This window comes from Tenrec ecaudatus, chromosome 6, assembly GCF_050624435.1.
Source record: "Tenrec ecaudatus isolate mTenEca1 chromosome 6, mTenEca1.hap1, whole genome shotgun sequence".
NCBI lineage: Eukaryota > Metazoa > Chordata > Mammalia > Afrosoricida > Tenrecidae > Tenrec > Tenrec ecaudatus.
In genome coordinates this window covers 60,521,655-60,540,665 of record NC_134535.1, presented here as the reverse complement: position 1 = coordinate 60,540,665, position 19,011 = coordinate 60,521,655, and the positions used below count along the sequence as shown (strand labels likewise).

The 19,011-nt window shown below is 43.0% G+C and overlaps 1 protein-coding gene across 1 annotated transcript in view; it reads left to right on the top strand.

Annotated features, from left to right (window-relative positions):
- Window positions 1-18,243, top strand: part of MYRFL (myelin regulatory factor like) — a 120,262-nt gene extending 102,019 nt beyond the window's left edge. Inside the window, exons 22-28 of the mRNA XM_075553229.1 lie at window positions 8,223-8,251; window positions 11,075-11,146; window positions 11,801-11,888; window positions 15,076-15,150; window positions 17,114-17,234; window positions 17,931-18,005; window positions 18,157-18,243. Coding sequence (XP_075409344.1) covers window positions 8,223-8,251; window positions 11,075-11,146; window positions 11,801-11,888; window positions 15,076-15,150; window positions 17,114-17,234; window positions 17,931-18,005; window positions 18,157-18,243 — 547 coding nt within the window. The remainder of the gene's footprint in view (window positions 1-8,222; window positions 8,252-11,074; window positions 11,147-11,800; window positions 11,889-15,075; window positions 15,151-17,113; window positions 17,235-17,930; window positions 18,006-18,156) is intronic.
- Window positions 18,244-19,011: the final 768 nt, after the last annotated feature.

Here is a 19,011-nt window from a genome sequence, read left to right as displayed (position 1 = left end):
TAGAAAGGCGAGGCTCACCAAGCCATTTATCTCTCTGCCTTTCAATTAATCCCACATGTGTTTATTTGCCAGGTTGGCACAATGAACTTTAACTAACTCACCTTCTAATGGATTGGTGGGCCAGGATGTGCTCCACTCTCTCTTCCTCCCCCTTAATTTGCTCCTGTGTGCTCTGATCAGACATGTCCTTCTCTCTGAGCTGTAGTTTCAGTGCTGTCCTTTGAAGTGAATTATTCGGGGGGGAGGGGGGAGGGCTGTCCATGTAGTTGGGATTGGGGCCAGCCCCTCAGACCTCTCTATTGGTTCCCTGCTTCAAGCCATTATGTTGCCTTCATGACCTGGAGCACCGGTTGAAGTCTGGTCCTTCTTTCCCTGTGGAGATATAAACAACACCCTCCCCTTGGGTGGGTTAATGCCCTGTTCCCCCACTACCCATGTCTTTTTCCCCCATCTCTTATGGGGAATATGAGAACTGTTCATTCAAAACCTGGTTTTGAAAAGCTGCTTTCATAATTCTAATATTTCACATTTCTAATATCTCCTCAAACCCCTTTTCTTCTGGTTGGAAATCACATTCTGTCCACCAGTACTCATGAGACTCTTTGTCTCTTGGGCCCTAAACACATGGTTCTGTGGAAGTGAGGCTAGTCTGTATTCTTCTATTGCCAGATTTTAAAATGCGCTCTTATCCTGCAGATTCAACAGGAAGTTAGAACAAAGATGGAGAGTGGGGAGTGGAATAGACAAGATAGAGGGATTTTGTCTTCTCTTGATGTCTTGTCATTTGGCAGCATTGTCTGGAAGCTATCATAAGCGAAACTATGGAAGGAGACATGGTACTTAAAACCTATTACTGGGATTAAGCAATCTAGGAGGCTTTTAGGCAGCACACACATAGGTGCGATCGCGGGAGGGGGCTTCAAAAAGTTCATGGGAAAATTGCATTATCTTTGAATTCCATTGTTGCACGAACTTTTTGGAACCCCCTCTTGTATGTATTGTCAAGAGCAAGAAATAGACCGTGTTCTAGAGAAGCTTGCTTTGTCAAGAGCCTGCTTTTCTGAGGCCCCTCTGCATCCCATTGAGCATGAAGCTGGGGACACTCTTCTGTTTCCAGCTCTCTCTCACTGCTGTTTGCTGATCAGGTGACAGAGTCCAGCTTCCCACTTGCCCACCCCATTTCCGCTATCCTGGGCACACACACGGGAATGTCCATGTGGGGCACGTAAAAGAAAATGGTCTCCCAAGGTTTATGTGGCGGCTCTCTTTCCTTGCTCTTTCCCCGCTTCTCTCCCTTCAGTGGTTCCTGAGCAGCTGTGCAGGCAGACCCTGGCTATCTGGGGACCCAGCCCAGAGCCAGATGCCACAGCTCCCAGACCATGAGCACACGAGTAAACAAGCCTTTCCACCAGAGCATGAGAGGAGCCAACTAGGACGGAGATCCTGTTGCTTTGGCTTTCTACCGGAAATTCAACACAGACATTTTGGCAGAGATCTGGGGTGGGAGGTGGGGAGAGAGGGTGGTGGGGTGGGAACAACTGCAAAATCTTTTAGATTCTTTTTTATGTTTGTTTTAGCAACCCACTGAAGGATTGCTGCCTTTGTCCACTTAAATGAAGATACATTTCCCCAATAACCTTGACAATGCTCATTTTAATGATTACACATTCACAACCAAACCAAACCAAGCCAAACCAAATTCACTGGCATCAAGTAGAGACTGACTCATGGGACCCCACAGGGAGTGTAAAACTGCCTCTGTGAGTTTCCCGAGACTGTAACTCTTTACCGAGGTAGAAAGCCTCATCTTTCTCCCATGCAGCACCTGGTGGTTTCAAACTGCTGACCTTGTAGATTGGAGCCCAATGCACAAACACTGCACTAAGCACCAAGGCTCAAAAAGGCCCTTGTGGAACTATAGGGGCATGACTCCTCCATCCTCCCCACCCTCAGTCTTCCTTCCCCTCCAGCCTGCTCTGACCCAACCCCAGTGATGTGAATTCTCTCTTCAGCTGCGGGGGCTCAGTCCTTGCCTTGGGGTTTGAGCTCACTGTTTGCCCTCCTCCCTGTGTGGATCTCGGATCCATCTCCAGGCAAGCACACGTGTGGAAACTGGGATCCAGATTGTTTGGGTTGGAATTCTTCCTCAAAATCCTTACCCACAGAATGACCACCCAACTTCTCTGTTTGCTTGTCTGAGAAGTATGAATGACTTACCGCCTAAGTCTGGTGTAAGACAGGCAATGAACTGACCCAAACTCACATCCATTGAATTGACTCCTACTCATAGCATCCATATGCGACTGAGTAGAAGGGCCTCAGACGGTTCCCAAGGCTGCATCTTTACAGGTGAAGATCCCCAGGTCTTTCTCTCTGCAAGTGGTTGCCAAGTTCAAATCGATGACCTTTGAGTTAGTTGCCGAATACTTAAACCCCTGCACCGCCTACAGGGCTCCTGAGAATCCCCACGGCCCACAAGTAGATTCTGACGTAGGTGGTCATTGGTGCCAGCGTGTTCGTTCTGACTTACAGTGGCCTGCGTACAACAGAGCACAATACCCCACTGGCACCATTTTCAGCACAATTGTTCACCTTGAAACCATTGTGCAGCCACAGTGCTCATCCACCTCTCGAGGGTTGTCCTCTGTGCTCGCTGCCCCTCTGCTTTACGGAGCATGACATCCTTTTCCAGGAACTGATCTCTCCTGACAGCATGTCCAAAGTACATCAGATGAAGTCTCACCAGCCTTGCTTCTAAGGGCCGTTCTCCTTCCAAGCGAGATTTGTTTGGCAGTTTGTGGTACTTTCGATTATTCTGCACCAGGACCATCGTTCAAACGCATCCATTGTTCTCCAGTCTTACTTATTCAATATTCAACTTTTACATGCATATGAGGTGATTGAAAATACCATGGCTACGGTCAGGCACAATTTAGTCCTCAAAGTAACATCCTTGACTTTCAACACTTTAAAGAGATTTGTGCGGCAGAGTTACCCAACGCCATGCATCGTTCTATCTCTTGACTGCTGCTTCCATAAGCATTGATTGCGGATTCAAGCAAGATGAAATCCTTGACAACATGCATATTTTCTCCATTTAGAATGATGTTACCTGTTGGTACAATTGTGAGGGTTTTGGTTTTCTTCACAGTTTTCATCAGTTGCAATCCACACTGAAGACTGCAACCTGTGGTCTTCACCAGCAAGTGTTACTGATTCTCCTCACTGTCACCAAGCAAAGCTATGTCATCTGCTATTGAAAGTTGTTCATAAGGCTTCCTCCCATCCTGATGCTGCATTTTTTGTCACATAACCCAGATTTTCTGATGATTTGCCCAGCACACAGATTGAACAAGTATGGTGAGAGGATACAACCCTGATTCACAGATTTCCCGGCTTAAAACCATGCAGTACTCTCTGGTTCCGTCCACACAGCTGCCCATGTGCAGGTTCTCCTTGAGTACAATGAAATGCTCTAGAATTCCCCTTCTTCTCAAGGACATTCAGAGTTTGTTATGGTTTGCATCATCTAATGCCTTTGCATAATCAATAAAACACAGACAACCATCTTTCTGCTATTCTCTGCTTTCAGCCAACACTCATCTGATATCAGCAATGGATTCTATGTTCTCTTCTGAATCTGGCCTGCATTTCTGGCAGTTTCCTGTCCATATATTGCTTTTGCTAGATGATCTTTAAATTTTTACTTGCATGTGATCTTAATGATCTGTACTTTGCATATACTATTGCATCACCTTTCTTTAGAATGGGTACAAATATGGGTCTCTTCCAGTCAGTTGGCCAAGTAGCTGTCTTCCATATTTCTTGGCAGAGACAGGTTGGTATTTCCGGTGCTCCATCGGCTTGCTGAAACATTTCCATTGGTATTCTGTCAATTACTGGTGCCTGGCTTTTGGCTGATGCCTTCAGTGCAGCTTCGACGTCCTTGGTCAGTACCATGGGTTCTTGATCGTACGCGACTCGTGAAAAGGTTGAGTGTCAACTAGTACTTTTTGTACAGTGACTCTGTTCTTTTCCGTTCCTTTTGATGCTTCCTACACCATTTAACATCTTACCCACAGAATCTTTCAATATTGAAACTCTAGAATTTTTCTTTAGTACTTTCATATTTAAGATATGCGGAGCATGCTCCTCCTTTTTGGTCTGATAACTCTAGTCCTTTGCACATTTCATTATAATATATAATACTTTGTCTTTTCTAGCTGCCCTCTGAAATTTCTGTTCACCATGTCTTCCATTTGCCTTAGCTCCTCTACAATTAAGAACAAGTTATAGACTCTCTTCTGGCATCCACTTTGATCTTTTCTTTCTTTGCTGTTTTTTTTTAATGACCATTTGCTTTCTTCATGAATGATGTTCCTGATGTCTTCCCACAGCTCATCATGTCTTCTTCCATTAGTGTTCAATGTGTCAAATCTGTCCTTGAGATGTTCTCAGTATTCAAGTGGGGTTTGTTTGAGGTTGTATTTTGGCTCTCATGGACTTGTTTTAATTTTCTTCAGCTTAAATTTGAACTTGCATCAGGATAATTGTTGATCTGTTGCAGAGTCAGCCCCCACTTTGAGGAGGCAGCTCTTCCTCTGTCGTATTGTGAATGCCTTCCAACTTGCAAGTTCTCCTGGCAATGTTCTATTGCTGATTTTCATGATGTTTTCAGAATCTGAAAATATTTCACGCTGTCCATACAGTTTTCAGAGGCTAATTTCTCTGAAGTGGGAAGCCCATTCCTTCTTAGTTTTTTTTTTTCTTAGTCTAGAAGTTCTGCTAAGACCTGTTCACTTTGGATGACCCTGCTGGTATTTGGAAATACCAGCGACATAGCTACCACAGGATGGCAAACTGACAGACCAGTGCTGGTCTGACTTATAGTGACCCTATATAGGGTTTTCTGAGACTATCAATCTTTACGGGACCAGATAGCTCAACTTTCTCAGGTAGAGCTGAACTACTGACCTTGGGGTAGTACCCCATTGCTTACTGGACAGCCTCACTAAGGCTCCTCAAAATAGTGTTTAATTAATTATAGATGATCAATTAATATTAACTATAATCATCATTATTATCTTCCAATGAAAGAAAGCACAGGCCCTGTAGAATTTGCCCCCAACATTTCATATTCAGGCTATTAAATAATTAGGAAGGCACTTATTCTTAATTTGTTTGGTAAGGTTTGCTTATCTTTAAAGACCCCAAGCATTCTTTGTATGACACTGTCATTGTTTCGTTATTTTACTACAGATATGATCTTGCTCTCATTTTTTCTGCCCAGTTTCTCTACAGTCCTTGAGCCAGATTCTCTATTCTCACTGTAGTCTGGATATAGAGTGGTCCACGGTGTTGGATGCATTCCTCATAATGTGTCAGCATTCCCTCATTGCTCCCTTGAGCACCCTGTTTTCTCTCCCTTCATGTTTTTGTCGTGGTGTTGTTTCCTCTGAGGTGTTGTTTATTCTATGGGCCTGTCTAGTCTTTGAGGAAAGGTAGTTCTTAGGGCCGTAGGAGTTCCTTCATTCTCGGTCAGAGCCCTAGGTCCGGTCTTTTTGGTGAGTGTGGTTTTTTGCTCTTTATTTTTCTCCTGCTTTGTCTGCGACCTTCTGCTGTGATCCCTGTCAGAGCATTGGTAGTGGTAGTCAGGCGTCATTTCATTCTTCTGGTCTCAGGCCCGGGAGACTGTGTTTCATGCGGTCCATTAGTACTTTGGACTAATTGCCCCTTGAGTGTTTGGTCTTCTTCACTCTCCTGTGCTCTAGATGGGAAGATGCTAATAGTTGTAGCTTAGATGGCTGCCCACAGCTTTTAAGATCCCAGGCAGTTTTCATCAAAGTAGGATTCAGAAAACTAGCTATCGACATAGATGTTTCCCAAAGTCTCTGGCCTTCACCTTTGAACCTGGAGACTTGCCCTTGAGGTTTTGGTTATGTCTAAGAAGTTTCCATGACTGTGCTTCCATGAGCCTTATCACCTATGTTAATGCATGTACATACAGCTCCCACCGTAATATATGTAGGTAGAGACATCCACAACCAAAATATCTGCAAGTGTGTGCACTTTCTTTTTTTTGTTTTGTTTTAATCTTTTTTTAGGGGTTCATACAACTCTTAGCACAATCCATACATACATCAATTGTGTAAAGCACATCTGTACATTCATTGCCTTCATCATTCTCAAAACATTTGCTCTCCACTTAAGCCCTTGGCATCAGGTCCTCATTTTCCCCCTCCCTCCGTGATTCCCCCTCCCTCATGAGCCCTTGATAATTTATAAATTTTATTATTTTGTCATATCTTGCCCTGTCCAACGTCTCCCTTCACCCACTTTTCTGTTGTCCGTCCCCCAGGGAGGAGGTCACATGTAGATCCTTGTAATCGGTTCCCTTTTTCCAACCCACTCTCCCTCTACCCTCCCAGTATCACCATTCACACCGCTGGTCCTGAAGGTATTATCTGCCTTGGATTCCTGTGTTTCCAGTTCCTACCTGTACCAGTGAACATCCTCTGGTCTAGCCAGACTTGCGAGGTAGAATTCGGATCATGATAGTGGTGGTGGTGGGGAAGCTTGGAGAAGAAGCATTTAGAAACTAGAAGAAAGTTGTACTTTTCATTGGTGTTACATCACACCTTGACTGGCTCATCTCCTCCCCTAGACCCCTCTGCAATACCTTTTGATAGCCGGGCACCATCAGCTTTCTTCACCACATTTGCTTATGCACCCATTTGTCCTCAGCGATCGTATCATGGAGATGTGCACCCAATGATATGATGCCTGATAACTGATCCCTTCAAGCCTTTTGATATCCGGGCACCATCAGCTTTCTTCACCACATTTGCTTATTCACCCGCTTTGTCTTCAGTGGTTTGTCGGGAGGGTGAGCATCATAGAATGCCAATTTAATAGAAGAAAGTATTCTTGCATTGAGGGAGTACTTGAGTGGAGGCCCAATGTCCTTCTGCTACCTTAATACTAAACCTATAAATATAGGCACATAGATCTATTTCCCTATCCTCATATGTGAATATATTTACATATGTACATGTCTTTATCTAGACCTCTATAAATGCCCTTTGCCTCCCAGCTCTTTTCTCTATTTCCCTTGGTTTCAGCACTACCTCTTCATTACATTATCCTTGATCATGCCCTACCAGGCCTCCCACACCCACCTCACCATCAATTTGGATCACTTGTTCTTCCCTTGTCCCTGAGTTTGTTGACACCACTTCCTTTCCCCCCACCTCCCCCTATCCCATGTCCCCCCGGAACTGTTGGTCCCATTGTTTTCTCCTCCAGATAGTTCATACAGCCTATCTTATTTAGACAGACCTGCAGAGATAATAATACACACAAAAACAAGACAGAGCAAAACCAAGCAACAATATGCAACAAAACAACAACAACAACAAACCACTGACAAAGAACAAAACAAAACCCTCTTAAGAATACTTATCTACCTATGGATTCATTTGTCAATTATTGTTTGTTAATACTGTTGTTGCATTATTGGCTTGTAGTAAAGACCACAACCCCCAAGCCAAACCCACTGCAATAACCCTATAGGACAGGGTAGAACTGTCTGTGTAGGTTTCCAAGACTGTAACTCTACAGGAGTGTACAGCTTCATCTTTCTTCCAAGGAGCAGCCGGTGGTTTCCAATGGCTAACCTTGCAGTGAGTAGTCCGGCATGAAAGCCACGCTTCCACAAAGACTCCCATAGTGATCATTGTTGCCCTTTATTGTTGCGCTCTTCGTTTGCCTTGGTCGTGTTCTACTGATTTTCTCTATCTTGTGTATTTCCTGTCCCTTTATCAGTATTAGTATGTGTCTTCTATCTAGTTAGTTTCCCTCCCTCTCTCCCATCTCTAATAGCCATCAAAGAAAATTTTGCCCCTGTATGTAAACATTTTCTTGTTTTTTATTTTAACCATAGTGGTCTCATACAGTATTTCCCCTTTTGTACTTGACTTATCTCACTCAGCATAATGTCTTCCAAATTTATCTATGTTGTAAAGTGGTTTGGGGATTCATTATTATTGTTTATCATTATATAGTATTCAATTGTATGTGTATACCAAAATTGGTTTATCCATTTATCTGCGTTAGGCACTAGGGTTTTTTTCTATCTTTTTTGCTGTTGTGAATAAAGCTCCAGCGATTATGGATATACACATGTCTATTTGTGTCGTGGCTCTTATTTCTTTACGTTATAGACCTAAGAGCGGGATTGCGAAATCATGTGGTATTTCTAGCTTTTAAAGGAAAAAACAATACCATTTTCCATAGTGGTTGTGTCATTTTACATTTCTCCCAGCAGGACATGCAAGTTCCAATCTCCCAACAACCTCCCTACCATTTGTTATTTTCTTTTTTTTTTTTTTTCAATGCTTTCAATATATTTTCAAAAGTTGTGCAATCAATACCGCAGTCAATTTTAGAATATTTTCTTCATTTTTGAATTCATTGTTATTAGTTCCCCATTGCCCCCACAACCTCCCCTTCCATAACTTTATGAAATTATCCATCTTGTTACTGTCTCTATAGAATTTTTCTTTCCTGGATTTTTTTTTTTTTAACAATTTATTGGGGCTGATACAATTCTTTTCACAGTTCATACATATACATACATCAATTGTATAAAGCACATCTGTACAGTCTTTGCCCTAATCATTTTTTTCTCTTTTCTTCTTTTACATTTTATTAGGGACTCCAACAACTCTTACCACAATCCATACATATACATACATCAATTGTATAAAGCACATCCATACATTCCCTGCCCCAATCATTCTCAAGGCATTTGCTCTCCACTTAAGCCCCTTGCATCAGGTCCTCTTTTTCCCCCCTCCCTCCCCTTTCCCCCCTCCCTCATATGCCCTTGGTAATTTATACCTCGTTATTTTGTCATATCTTTAAAACAATGTATTATTGGTACGATCGATGTCCAGGTGACATGGTCATCTCATTGTAGTTTTGATTTGCACCCTCCGGGGGCACCAATGAAGAGCCCTGCTGGCAGAGAGACTTGGGCATTGAGCTGCCATCACAAGGCCAGCGATTTGAACCCACCAGCTGCTCTGTGGGAGACAGATGACGCTATTTGCTCCCGTAAAAAGGTGAAGATTTAAAACTCAAAGGGGCCATTCTACTCTGTCATGTAGCATCCTGATGAGTCAGCCTTGACTCCATAGGGGTAGTTTTGGAAAAGCTAATGACTGCAAACATTTCTTCATGTGTTAGCTGCTGAATGTCTGCTCATATCCTTTGCCTATTTTGAAATTTTTGTATTTCCTTTTGTTGTTGAGGCGTTGGGATTTCCCATACACTTTACAGATTAGACCCTTGTCATATATGTCATAGCCAAGTTCTTGCCACCATCTGTGTGTTCTTCTTTGGGAAAGTCTCTTGGTGGACATAGGCACTTAAATTTTAGAACATCCCATTTATCTAGCTCAGCTTCTTCTGTTTGTTTCCTTTTAGTTATGGGTAGTATTCCAGCGATGCCATATACTGGGCTCCTCACATTGCTGCTACTTTTTTTCTTTATAATTTTAAGTTTTATCTTGAGGCCTTTGATCCATTTTGAGTTAGTTTTTGTGCATATTGTGAACTGTGGCTCCTGGTTAAATTTTCTACCAATAGACATCTGGTTTTGCCATCACCATTTGTTAAAGAAACTGCCTCTTCTCCAATTAATGAACTTTGGCCCTTTGTTGAAGATCACTGTCCTTAAGTAAATGGATTTACATTTGGATTCTTAAATTTGTTCCATTGGTTGATGTGTTGTTTCAACTACTGTGACTATATTGTAGGTTCTAATATCAGGCAGTGTGAGACCGCCTACATTTTTCTGCTCCTTCAAGAATGCTTTTTCTTTTCCACATCCTTTTCCCTTTTCATATGAAGTTGATTACTTTTTCTATCTCATCAAGGAACGCCGTTGGGATTGGGATGGGGTTGCATTTAGCTATAGTTCCTTTTGAGTAGTGTCAACATTTTCAAAGCATTGTCTTCTCATCCTTGAAGATACATGTTTCTCCATGTATGTATAAGTCTTCTGTTTTTTTGCAAGAGTGTTTTTGTTTTTATTTGTATAAGCTACACGCTGTGATTTAAATGGCCTTTGTTTTTATTTAGTAAAAAATAAATACAAATAGTAAGTATCTCCCTGCCCTTCAGCAACTTCATGTGAGCAAGATTTGGGTTGGGCAGAGCAGTTGCCTTTAGGGATTATTTCACTCCCTCAAGAGGTAGAACTGGATCACCAGAGAATCAGCAGAATGGAAACGCTGGCCCAGGAATAAGGAGAACTGGGATTCAGAGCTTTCCAGGGGTAGAATGGACAGCCTCTGTAGCTCTGGAATCCCCCATCAGGGAGTCTGCTGTTTTATGTCCTTGGGGGGGGGGGCTGAAGGAGAGGGGTTCTATATCGTGTATTGTGTTAAAATAGTAACACTAAACTGCCTAGGAAAGAACACAGATAGCCTTGATTGGAGAATGATTTTTCATTCTCATTCACAAACTGTTGTTAGGTGCCTGCATGTCAGTATCAACACAAAACAATGCTTTGTGTAACAGAGCAAAACACTGCCCACTGCTGGGCCATCCTCAGAACGATTGCTGTAAGCTATCTTTAATCAAAGTAAAATGATGTCCACAGTCTGAGTAAGACATTGTGCAAGGAGCTACAGAGGATTCAAAGAAGGTTAATAGACAGTTCCTACTGTGAACTTGAACAAAAACCCAAAACAAACAAACAAAACCTTGAAAAGTGAAGTAAGAACCCAGAGATAATCTACATTTCATATCGGGGCAAACATCACCGATTGACCCCCACATCTATGGTTTCGCTAATGTTAGCGAGGCGGAGCTGTGAGCTATGACTTGGAATGGCTCCTTGGAGAAGCCTGAGAAGAGCCTAGACTTGTAAGCAGGGGTAGGGGTTGAACGGAAGGGAGAACGGATGGGGAAACATTGAACTCACCAAGACAAACTCGGGTACCCCTGTGTGTTTCTTCTCATGGTGAATAAACGTTAAGGACTAACAGACTTGTTTCCTTCTCAGAAGATCGAAGAAAATTATTCCTGGCAAGAAACTCAGTAACCTCACTAACCAGCCCTGACTGGGGGACCGACTGTAAGTTCATGTTGAAGTGACTCTTCATTGCATGTGGGGCCAAGCCGAGTAATAGGGAAATAGAAAACCATCCCGGGAGCGAGGCACGGGACACAGGCTGCACGCACGCTCACACACATGCTCATGCATGCATGCAGACGAATGGAGTCACGTTTCACGGTTGATGCCAGTCTGACTAACAGCGGGGCACTGCAATTGACACTCACTCTCAGGCATATTGGGCTGATTTGTATGGTTTCGTATCTTTTATCTTGAGCCTCCTGCCCTCATCTTCCATTCTATGCTTTTATTTTTCTGTATTCCAATTTTCAAAAGCTTTCTATGTCCAGATTGCATTTCACATGCTAGCCTCCATTTTCCATACATTTCAATTTAGTAGGATTTCATGGTCCAGAAATCCTTTCCGATGTTAGAGGGTCATTTACCAGGGTCTGAATTTTTATTAGTTTTCCTAAAACTTTCTATAACAATAACAAAAAGGCTTTTTCCCCCCTTCTTACTTCTCCTCCTTTTGTCCTATTTGAATGCAAAAGAGAGCCCATTTCTCTGGGAAACCCTTATTTGACATTCTGCAGTTTGGGGGCTGTGATGACGCATAATTATTTTTCACCTACAAGAGCGTTTACTCCTTGTGTCTTCTCCGTCTCCATGTAGGGATAGACACAACCATCAGCTCTATTCAGATCGTGGAAATCCAGCAAAGGATAGACCATCGCTATTGCAGTAAAAGCCTCCAGTGCAGGTGGGTCTCCCTCCCATTCTGCCCCTGTTTCTTCTGGATTTTATCCAGAACTCTGGCTCTTTATATGTACACCCACTCCTCACCTATTGGCCGACTCATTACGCGATGTTTTAACACAGACAATAGTACGAAACGTCAACTATCTGACTTTTTGAAGCACAAACAGTAGATGTCTGACAGGAAGGAACTGAGATGCAAGATGAAAGCAATGCTGGCTGTGATGGTTAAGGTTATGTAACAACTTGGTTGGGTCATAATTCTCAGTGGTTTGGTAGGTATGTGATGATGTAATCTGATAGTTACATGAAGTGACATGACATACAGTTATGTAAGACGGTAAGTCACTATTTTGTGATCTGATGTGGTCATCCTTTAATTTTGGATCATAGCATTTTTCACATAATGACCTGGACTTTGGAATATAACTATTTGAGAAGTGAGGCGTGGGCAGATACGTCCACTACCATTGAGTTCACTCTAACTCATAGTGACCCTAGGTATGTTTTTTGAGACTGTGAATCTATGTAGGAGCAAGATAGCCTCATCTTCCTCCCATAGAGCAGCTGATTAATTTGAACCACCAATCTTGCAGTTAGCTATCCAGTTCCTAACTCACAGCGCCACAAGGGTTCTCGCTCTCTCTCTCTCTACACACACACACACACACACACACACACACACACACACACACACACACACACGGTGTCTTTTCCCCACGTGTAAGCAGCTCTTCTTGTATTATTTCTCTCTAGTGGTTTTTAAAGACCCCAAATGCAGACTCATGAAACACTGGGTCACAGTGGCATGCAGGCAAGTGAGGGAGAGGCCATGGCTCTGGGAGTGGACTTTGTCTCAGTGCAGCCCCAGCAGCAGCAACTGGAGCTGTGGGACCAGGCTGTTCCTGCTGCTCAGCAGGCAGTGCCAGGCGCACTCTCTCTTTGCCCATCTGCTCCTTCAGCCTCTGTTGGCAGTGGCAGCACTTGGGGGCAGTAGCAGTGATGAGGAATGGAAGTGGGCCTCCCTTAGGTTGTAATATGGTGTTTGTAGAATGTGCAAATCACATAATGTCCTATTTCACAGAACATATCATGGATACTAAGTAATGCATATAAAACACAATGTTTGCCAAGTCAACATTTTTTGATGTGTACTAGTAACACAAATGGCCTTAATCATGTGATAAAGCCATCCCCAATTATGTGTTGTAGCGCTCTCGGATCTGGGGCTGGAATGATGATGTTTTGGAAAGCTAATGCTACATGGTGAAATCAATGTGTATTTATTTTGCTTCTTAAGGGAAAATACCTTAATTACTTGGTGGAAGAGGGAATCATAAAATGATTGGTATCGACAAATGTCAATACGCCATGGCTCTAGCAATTCCAGCCTGCTGGTTGATAGATAAATCCAAAGCAAAAGGCCTGGAGCTGAGGAGGCAGCTCTCTGAGGGCACATGCCACTGGCACAGAGCTGCTAGCTAGCTTTATAGACAGGAAAAACCCCGGGTTATGAGTGAGCTGACATTTAGATAATTTAGTACCAAGGGATATCGTTATCTTAACGATTTAAAAATATAGTCCATCTTAGCTTTTTCACAGAGGAGAGGGAAAGCCAGATACTGCCATGTGTACAAGCAGCATCTATCTCCACTCTATGTTGTATCGCCAGGGCCAAGGTAACAAACAGTGCATCTAAACACAGAGAGTACAACATGAACTCGCAGGCCCTTAGAATGGGGAGGGATTTTTGTCCGCACCTTTGCTTTTAAGTCGATAATGTTTTTACGGCGTGCCTGCTGGGCTGAAGGCACCGCACTAGGCACTGTGTGCTGATGTCACAGACACTCTGGGATATCACCGGTTTCCCTTTCAACCGGATGGAGCTGCTCAGGTTCCAGGTTTATAGTCCTGAATGATAACGATAGCCCGTGTGATGTTACAGTGTTAGTTCATGAACTCTATATTCATTGACTTATGAAGTTCTTCCCAAGTCCTTATAAGGTTGGTACTATGTACCTCCCTTTTGCAGCTAAGGCGCATGAGGTTCAGTGAACTTGAACCGGTTGCCTAAAGTCATTTACCTAATAAATATCCCTCACCAAACATTAATTTATGTGGTAGAGTGCTATAACGAAGAGTCAGATGATTCAAGTTCAAGTCCCGGAGCATCAACAGGATGCTATTTTCCCTGTGCAGAGGGGCGCCATCTATCAGCTGGAGCTACTAAGTACTTGAGAGGGGTGGGTGTGAAGTGCGTAGGTTTGGAGAAGTAGGAATGAATTCCATTCACCAATGCTTCCTCCAATTGAACAAATCTCTCTTGGTCTCAAGCCAGAGCTTTCTATTTTCTCTCCCATTTTGAATGACTTGTCCCTCCTTTTGGACATTAAAGAGCAACTCAGATGATTGACCTTTTCCCTCCCGTTTATCTAGTTTTAAGTTGTTTTCTCCATATAAATCAGTCTCGCCAGATCACAAGAGAACTGTTAGTAGATACGACATGCCCTTTGACTGGAGTTTTCCATGGAATTATGAACCCAAAACATTTCCGTGGCCTCCAATGTCTCTCTTTAGGAGACAGAAATTGATGCATAAGCTTTTCGGTCTTATAACTTTTTTCCATAACTAAACAGCGATTTGGACTATAATAATTTTAGTTGGGTCAGGTTTTAAAAGTAAATTCCCTGCTAATGTTGTTTTAAAGAGAGTGATTTATGGTGGAAAAGCGATAGTTATTATTTTCAATTCTCTTTTCCAGGGTGGTTGTTAACTTGAGGTGTTTGTCTCATTTGTCTTCTGAAATCTGTGTCTTCTTAGGGGAACGGGAGTTAGTCCTGTACTGTTAGTTTCGTGTGTTTGGTCCGCAATCTGATTTTCCAGGATTTGCAATCACTGTTCTGAGAAAAATGTAAAATTTCATGGCGTAAATTATATTAAGACCCCAAAGTAAAACCATTTTGTAAAAGTAGACAGATATGTCACTGAAATATAGTACCACGTTAAACTTGACGTTTCTATTATTCTTTAATATTTAGCAGCTTACATCATAGACACGGGGGCTTCATAAAGCTTGTGGGGTATTTCCATTTCCCTCTGAACCTTTTGAAGCCCCTCAGATAATGAGTGGCAAAAGCCTTTGGAAGTCTTTCCTACATATTTTGATTTGTCATTTCATTTTTTTAAACCAGGTCTGGAAATTACAATTACAATATTCCTGTTAACAAACACACACCCACTAATGTCAAATTCTCTCTGGAAATCAAGTAAGTGCATAACTGTCATTAAACAATTCAGCTTTTTTCATTCACTGACTAATACGCCTGAATTTTCTCCTCCACTGAATCAGTCAGTTAAGAGGCACATTAATTAATGATGCTGTTTTCAGAGGCAGCCCATCTTCCAGGTACCTCGCTGGGCTGGGAAGCCTCTGGGCTGGGCACTCAGGCCTGAGAAGGTTGATCTTGATGCTTGTAAGCTGCAGACTTCCTTGGCTGTATAACCTGTAGAGTTGGGCGACAGCAAGAACAATAGGTTGTCCCTAGATGGGAGGTGATATCTCTTCGTGAAATTGGGCCACAACGGCAATGCACACCATACCCTGTTAGCTCTGTTAACAATCCCTCACAATGTAATCTTATCATTCCTTCAGAATCCCCTTCCACCTTCTTTCACTCAGCCCCACCAGGAAAAAGTCATTTTGTGGGAGTTTCGACGACTGTGGCTCAAAGGGCATTAACAAGTAATGTACTGTGGTAATTATTGCTAGTTGTTACTATTATTAATGCTAGGGACATTAATAGCTATCACTTGTTGAGCACAGATCAGACACTATCCTTCAATACTGTGTACTGGGTCACATAGTCTTCTAAGGTAGGCTTACCCTCCCCTACTAGTTTATTTGTGTGTTGTTTTTCATATGAGACCATCCGGGTTTAGAGAGGTCAAAGAACTTGTCCCAAATCTCACAAAATGATGGCATTGGGCTTACAGCTGCGCCCATGCTTTCCACCAACCCTCTTGTGCGTCCCAAATGAGCTGGAGCATGTAGGGACTTTGCCTCTTCTTGGCGCATGGTGGGTACTCAGCAAACGATGGCTATTTTTAGGATTGCCTTTCCATCAAAACCACAACACTCGGACTCAATTGATTCTTATCATGTATTTTAAAGAGCTATGACACTTAAACATTTTACATATACCTAATTGCAAAATGATCCAGTGAGCCTCACCCCAGGAAGGTTGTTGTCGCTGTTTGCATGGCTTTTGTGCCTTGCTATCTCTCCTTCTCCCCCCCCCCCTTCACTTCTTTCCATTTCCTTCAGACCGCCTCTCTCTCCTTGTGCTTCCCCAGTTGGGCTACTCTGCTTCTCTTGGGTATCCCACTCTCTCTAGCTCTTCCTGTCTTCCCCACACGTCAGACTCCTCTCATCTATTTTGCTTCCATGAGGAGCTAACGGTATTCAAACAAATTGCTCACCTGGGAAAGTTTTAAGTATCGGATGTTTCATACCCAGATCCTGCCATATTTCAAGGCAGAACGATGGTAAAGGTACTACTCTCCAATTCTTGAGTAACCTTGAGTAACATTTCCTCACTTGCTCCTACCTTTCAAGGAAAGAAGCTTACTTGTATTCCCCTGAAGTGTCAGAAACTCATCTTGAGCTGTTGATTTAAGCCTGCTAGTTTAAGTCATGTTTCTAATATGGGTGATTTAAAAATCACATATATGCAATTAGGTTTTAGGCTGTCCCCATGTGTGCACACTGCTGTGTTTAAAGGCAAATGGATTACAATCTCTTGGTAATATGTAATGGCCCAACTTCCAGAAAAAGAGCCAACTTTTTCAGAGACCTTCCACTCTGTTGTGGCATTGCAGGCTGGCGAGTTTTAAGGGAACTCACCATTAAAAAACTTGCTTGTCCTCCAGACAAGGAGTTGACAGAATCTTAAAAATCTTAGAAGTATCCATAGATACAAATTCAGTTGCCAGTAAAAGAGAAAGGGATATAACTCACATGTATTATTTTATAAATTCCTGGCAATAGGAAATCCTGATGTCAAGGTCATTGAAGATAGGCCGATTGGTTTTAGAAAGTGGAAAAGTCTGTGTAATATCATGCCTATTGTGAAGTTTGAGTGGATGTGCAAGTTATGTTCCCATCAGTCCCTCTGCTAAATGGGACTGGCCACCGTTTCTCCATTTGTCCTTCTTTCCTGTCTCTTGAAGCACCACAGAGCCGTTGATAGTCTTCCAGTGCAAGTTCACCCTTGGAAATATATGTTTTCACAGTCCCAGGGAAGCCAAAGGGGGGCTGAGTCACAGAGAAACCTCCCAGGAGATGACACAGGTAATGCTTTCCCAGGGTTTGCTGGTTCCTTTGGCCCCGTGTCCCCGTTCTAGATGGACGTGCGTCTAGAGTTCTGACGGTTTCTATTTACCAGGGAGAGAAGGATGCTCTTGCAAGTTGCCGTTTAGCCAGCTCTGACGCATCGTGAACCCATGGATCGTGGCAAGCTATGGCCTGGTCCCGAACCCTCTTTGTCATCCTTGGTTGGGGCCACTGTGGCAGCCAGTGCATATTTCCAGTGGCCTCCAACCTAGAGGGCGCTCCCCCAGCACTGTATGGAACCCCATTCTATTGCGACCCATCAGGTTTTCAGACTCATCTTTGACAGCACATTATCGGGTCTTTTTCCAAGTCTTAGTCTGGATGCTCCACGACAACTTGCCTACCACAGAGGACACTGATGGAATTTCACAGGCAGCGAGCACAGTTTCTAGCATCCTCGCAACTCACAGGCTACCACCGTGCAACAAACTGACCTTCTGTCAAATGCTGCTGCTTCCCTTGTTGGCTGACCCTGGTCCAGGGTTTTTCTCAGCATCTTTACGGTGTCCTTAAGATGCTGTAAACTGGTCTACCCACGCCTATCCAAAACTGTTAGTACAGATACTCGCATATGGTTGGCAAGACAGCCTGCATAATTTCCAGTCCAGTATAAAATGTGGTTATGAAATGGATCTTTGTGTTTTCATTACTTAGGGGTATCAGCACATTTGGAGTCTCCCCGTAGCTCCGTTCTTCGACAGTGCATACCATTTTCGTGTAGCTGCGCCGGTAAGCTTGCTTTTCTTGCGCTTTCCGCGAGAAACCAATGTATGTAGATATGTGGATGGATATACACACACATACATATATGTAGCTACCCGACACTTTCCCTACAGTTCATGCTCTCAGTAATCATCTCTCTTCTCTCCTCTTCTGACAGGATTTAGCTGACTGCTCCACGGACCCTTATTTTGCTGGGATCTTCTACACAGATTACTATTTTTACTTCCATCGACGCTGTACTTAATTACTTCACGTTTGGTCAGAAACAGTACCAGAGGAAAATACTCAAAATACAGTTAACACAAACATATTCCCTTTAAGCTTCTTTTTGTAAAACATTCACATTCATTGCGGAAGGACTTTTTTCAGGCTTTGGCTTCCAAAAGTACTGAGACGCTCATGAGGAGAATAAAGGATTTGTTAGCACATGAGATAATAGGGTGTCTGATTTTTCTAGGACTATAAAGAATGCATTTCCTGAAGTAAACAAGTACTTGTAGATCTGAAAATATTGCTTCTGGTATTCAATAGCCTGTGAGGTCAAAGCAGGCAGTTCCAAATTGATTTTACTTCATGTGTTTTCAAGTTTTTGAGAAAAATTAAGAGACCCATATTGTCTGGGTTGATTTGGACCCACTCAACTTGACTTGGCTGAGACTGTGATATGGCGCATGGGGTGATGCGGTACGATATGGTTTGCGGGGCAACTGGGTGGTGCCTGATGTTGAGGTCGCACGGAGGTACACTATTGCTCTGTGTGTGCGTGTGCACACTACATATCCAGACAGCTGCCACATGTCATACTACACATAGTGCTAGAGTGCAGAACATAGCGTGCTGAGACAATGAATTTGATAGAAAAAAATACGTCTCTGCTTGTAAGGATGGTATGGAGGCCCTCTTGTGCTAATTGGTAACCCATGGTTTCTAGGTCATGCAGCCGGTCTAGAGAGTTGCACTTGACTTTCTAGTTTTTGTTTCTGGTTATGTGTATATGTGCGTGTGTTTGCGC